Genomic DNA, 4,522 nt, shown 5'->3' with positions numbered 1-4,522 from the left:
TGTGCATCATGAATGCTGTTTGTTTTGTTGTAGTTGTAATGTTTATAAGTTGCTATGGGAATAAAACGAATTCTCAGAAAGGATCTTATACACTAAAACTTGGTATGTTATCTTGTTTATTGAAAGTTATTTAATTCAAAACCAACAAAATAAAAAAACCAAATAGTATACACTTTAAAATAATATCAAATGCGTTTGACTTTTATGCCTTATGGTGAAAATATGTAACCGAAGATGTTTGTCCACACTTAAAATCTTTTGAACTCCATTACATTTTGAGCTTGTACCTGACTATGTGATGTTCGTTGCGTATTTGGTATCTCTGTGTAAACATGTATTTATTTTGAGGAGTCCAGTGACTACGTACCACCATTTATAATAAAAGATATCTCAGCATTAACATACACTTCCACCCTGTCGTATGTCGTAATTCTTTACGCTCGTGCATGTTCACACAACAAGAAAGTAGAGGCATAGCAGGAGACACTCACCCGGTACAGTTCATTCAATTCCTTGAGTTTTTTTTTTTGTTACCTTAATTTGTCTCTTTATTAATCAATTGACAAGATCTGACTATCCGACTCGGTAAACCACAGTCGCGTTAAATTTTTCCGATTCTAGTTAAACTGTAAATACAATTAGAATGAATATCGACATTATTATACTTGCACTGCTACACATTTGTTTAAATTATGTTGATATATATATTTATTCATTTGTTTATTTGTTAAATAGAAAACGCCAATTATGAAGAACTTCGTAGTATGTTCATGAAGATAAAAGGAACAGGGCAAGGTAGTTTTGTATTAATTTTATCTAGAACTTCATTTTACGGAAAATTACAGGCACAACATAATACAATATTTAAAACAGATGACATGTATTTTACTCTTGTACAGACTGTATATACATGTATGGCGAATCAAAGTAATTTGAAATGTGTGATACAATCATTTCATTTACTGTTGTGAGATGTATGCGTAATTCTTTAATTTAAATTAGTTAGTCCATTCTTTGTAACTATCTACCCTCGTAAGTACTTACATTAATATGTGCGTGAAATAAATACGAACACACACACACACATACCCACACATTTTATAATTTTATAATAATATCTTGGATATTGCATTTTAATCTGTTCTCTTCGAAACACGTCGTCGCCGGATAATTTAATCTTTTTACGATTCATTTCTATTTAAATGCAAAATTATACAAAAATATTTTGACAATTTTTATCGTAAAGAAATGTATTTAAAACATTTATTTAAGCTACTCCAACATAGAAGAATTATAACAAATCCACATGTACTTTGAATTCCAAAATCAGATTTTTCGTTACAGGGATGAGAGAACACGAGGAGAAATTTTCAGCCTTTGCGGCTTCCTTAACTGATCCGAAGACCCTGGGAGCTGGCCAAATTGTCAAATTTAACAAAGTTTGGACGAACATCAATAATGATTATCATCCCAGTACTGGTGTTTACACGGCTCCAATAGCAGGTGTATACCAGTTCGCATGCACCGTAATGACACCATATAGTAAAACCCTTCGTGTCTTCCTATGGAAAAATAACACACAGACAGTAGCTATTTATCCTGGAGATTCTGGTCATAATATGGGAACTCTTAATATGATATTAGAACTTAAGAAAGGCGACAACGTATACATCAGGCAAGGAAGAGGAGAGAAGCACATCCACAGCCAATCTACAAGCAACTTCAGTATGTTTTCTGGTTATCTTATTCGTTGAACTACATGTGTACGAATAAAGATGAGATGAAAAAAGAAATGTTGTCTATTTTGGCGTTACATCTGAAACTGATTGCTAACAAAAAGGAATTTCAAAATCACTTCATGTTTCTTAAAAATATTTCAAATCTCATAATTAAATACATTGTGATCTGTTCATGAAGTTTTAGATTCTGGTATTTTGGTTTAACCCTTTTGTAAACATGTAATTATTGCTACAGCCGCATGCGTATCGCTCACCTGTTTCGTTTGTCATAGTTTCTGAAGAAAGAGTTTGAGTGCATAATCAAACAAAGAAAAAGGTAAGGTTTTACGCTTAATGCCCCGATATTGCTCTTAATGAAATGTTAGATGTAAAATAGGGTTATGTTACTTTTTGGTAAAGATGGAAGTCGTTTGGTGAAGTTGCACTCAATGAAATTTTGCTTCTAAGACGTGCGTTTATTTATCTTATGGTAAAGATTAGTTCTTATTTTTTTTAGTTTTGATTTGCACTCAATTAAATTTCATTTCAAAATGGTGGGTTATTTATCTGTTGGTAAAGAATGTTGTATTTATAAGGTTTTTTGCCATCCTAATCAAAATAGCCTATTGATAAAGCAGATGAAGACCCAAACAACATCGTGTTTATGTGTAAATCTCATTACATTAACTGCTTGATAAACGAATTAGGTATTGACAATTCACTAGGAAACCCAACACGACACTTACCAAAGAGGAAATCCTGGATAATCATAGGTCTGTTCTATGTTCCTTTGGAATTTCAACCACAGATGATGAACTGGATCTTCCATCACTGTATTGGATACCTAAACTGCATAAGTGTTCTCACAAACAACAGTATATTGCTGGGTCTTCCAAGTGCTCCATGAAACCTCTTTCTAAAATTATTAACATCTATTCTATCAGCAATCAAAGACGGGCTTCAAAGTTATTGTGAAACTGCCTATTCTAGAGGTGGCGTGAATCAGATGTGGATACTTAAAAATTCTAAAGATCTTTTAGAGTACATACAATCTAACTCTCTTTCCTCTTGTAATAGTATGAAAACATTTGACTTTTCTACACTTTATACAAGTATTCCACATTCCACACTAAAAGACAAATTGAAAGAGATGGTATTGCTTTGTTTCATATAAAAAAAATGGCCAACGAAGATACAAGTATCTCGTCTTAGGAAGGGATAAATCATACTTTGTAAAGGATCACTCTGATTCAAACAAAAAATTCTCTGAAACTGACATTGTCAAGATGCTTGATTTCTTGATTGACAACATATTTGTTACGTTCGGAGAACGTGTTTTTCAACAGACTATCGGCATTCCGATGGGAACGAATTGTGCCCCTCTTCTTGCCGACTTGTTTCTTTATTATCATGAGGCTGATTTCATACAGGAACTTCTTAGAAAGAAAGATAAGAAGTTAGCAATATCCTTTAACTCTACTTTCCGCTATATAGATGATGTTCTTTCACTAAATAATTTAAAATTTGGTGACTATGTCGAACGCATTTATCCCATTGAACTAGAGATAAAGGATACAACAACTACAGTTAGGTCTGCCTCATATCTTGACTTACATCTAGAACTTGACAATGAGGGTCGATTGAAAACAAAACTTTACGACAAAAGAGATGATTTCAGCTTTCCAATTGTGAACTTTCAATTTCTAAGTAGTAACATTCCAGCAGCACTTGCATACGGTGTATATATCTCCCAATTGATACGATATTCCCGTGCTTGCATTTCCTATCATGATTTTCTTGATAGAGGGTTGTTGCTCACAAGGAAGCTATTAAATCAAGAGTTCCAAATGGTGAAGTTGAAATCATCACGAGTTAGTTGACCGTTATGGAATAACCGTTTCACAAATGATATCGGATATGTTCCTTACGTCGTAACTACAATCCCCTTCCCTTTCAAAAATGTGACCTACCGAATTAGACTATTTACAGGATTTGTTATCTCATAAGCAACACGACGAATGCCACATGTGGAGCAGGATCTGCTTACACTTCCGGAGCACTTGAGATCACCCCTACTTTTTGTTGGGGTTCGTGTTGTTTATTCTTTAGTTTTCTATGTTGTGTCATGTGTACTATTGTTTGTCTGTTTGTCCTTTTCATTTTTAGCCATGGCGTTGTCAGTTTAATTTCGATTTATGAGTTTGACTGTCCCTCTGATATCTTTCGTTCCTCATTTGCACACCTATTTGTCACGACACTTTCATACCTCTAGAAAAATTTTAATCTCGACAATGTCCACAAACATTTTTATAATAATTCGGAAACAATATATGATGGTTACCTTTCGCTCATGGTTTAGAAACCTAACTATGTTATAGAATAAACAATATCAAAATTTTCTAAACCAGAAATGCGTTTACTTTTCTTCATTGGCTAGAGGTATAGAGGGAGGGTTAAGATCTCATAAACATGTTTAACCCCGCCGCATTTTTTGCGCCTATCCCAAGAGGGGCCTATGTTAGTCTTGTATTATTTTTAATTTTAGTTTCTTATGTATAATTTGAACTAGTATATATATTTGTCTGTGGGCCAGCTGAAGGCCGCCTCCTGGAGCGGGAATTTCTCGCTGCATTGCAGACTTGTTGGTGACCTTCTGCTGTTGTCTGTTCTATGGTCGGATTGTTGTTTCTTTGACATATTCCCGACAACTTATGGCTTCCCAGTCATGCTTGAGGTCAAAATATAGAAACGATTCCGATCTTTGTTTCTTTGTTTGATACATGTAGGATTGTTTTTTTTATTGC

General features: G+C 34.0%; 1 protein-coding gene across 1 annotated transcript; it reads left to right on the top strand.

Annotated features, from left to right (window-relative positions):
• LOC139518532 (complement C1q-like protein 3) lies at window positions 1–1,793 on the top strand. The gene is made up of 3 exons (XM_071310031.1): window positions 1–102; window positions 736–795; window positions 1,345–1,793. The coding sequence occupies exons 1-3, from the start codon at window positions 9–11 to the stop codon at window positions 1,752–1,754; spliced, it is 564 nt and encodes a 187-aa protein (XP_071166132.1). The 5' UTR covers window positions 1–8; the 3' UTR covers window positions 1,755–1,793.
• Window positions 1,794–4,522: the final 2,729 nt, after the last annotated feature.

Source organism: Mytilus edulis, chromosome 4 (genome assembly GCF_963676685.1).
Source record: "Mytilus edulis chromosome 4, xbMytEdul2.2, whole genome shotgun sequence".
In the NCBI taxonomy this organism is placed as follows: domain Eukaryota; kingdom Metazoa; phylum Mollusca; class Bivalvia; order Mytilida; family Mytilidae; genus Mytilus; species Mytilus edulis.
The sequence above is the reverse complement of the archived record's forward strand: the minus strand, read 5'-3'. Positions and strand labels throughout refer to the sequence as shown.

Excerpts from the sequence above, each read along its gene's own strand:
- LOC139518532 (XM_071310031.1), top strand. The coding sequence starts at position 9 with ATGAATGCTGTTTGTTTTGTTGTAGTTGTAATGTTTATAAGTTGCTAT. Across the intron at positions 103-735 it reads ATCTTATACACTAAAACTTG|AAAACGCCAATTATGAAGAA; the intron begins GTATGTTATCTT and ends TTTGTTAAATAG. Across the intron at positions 796-1,344 it reads GATAAAAGGAACAGGGCAAG|GGATGAGAGAACACGAGGAG; the intron begins GTAGTTTTGTAT and ends TTTTCGTTACAG.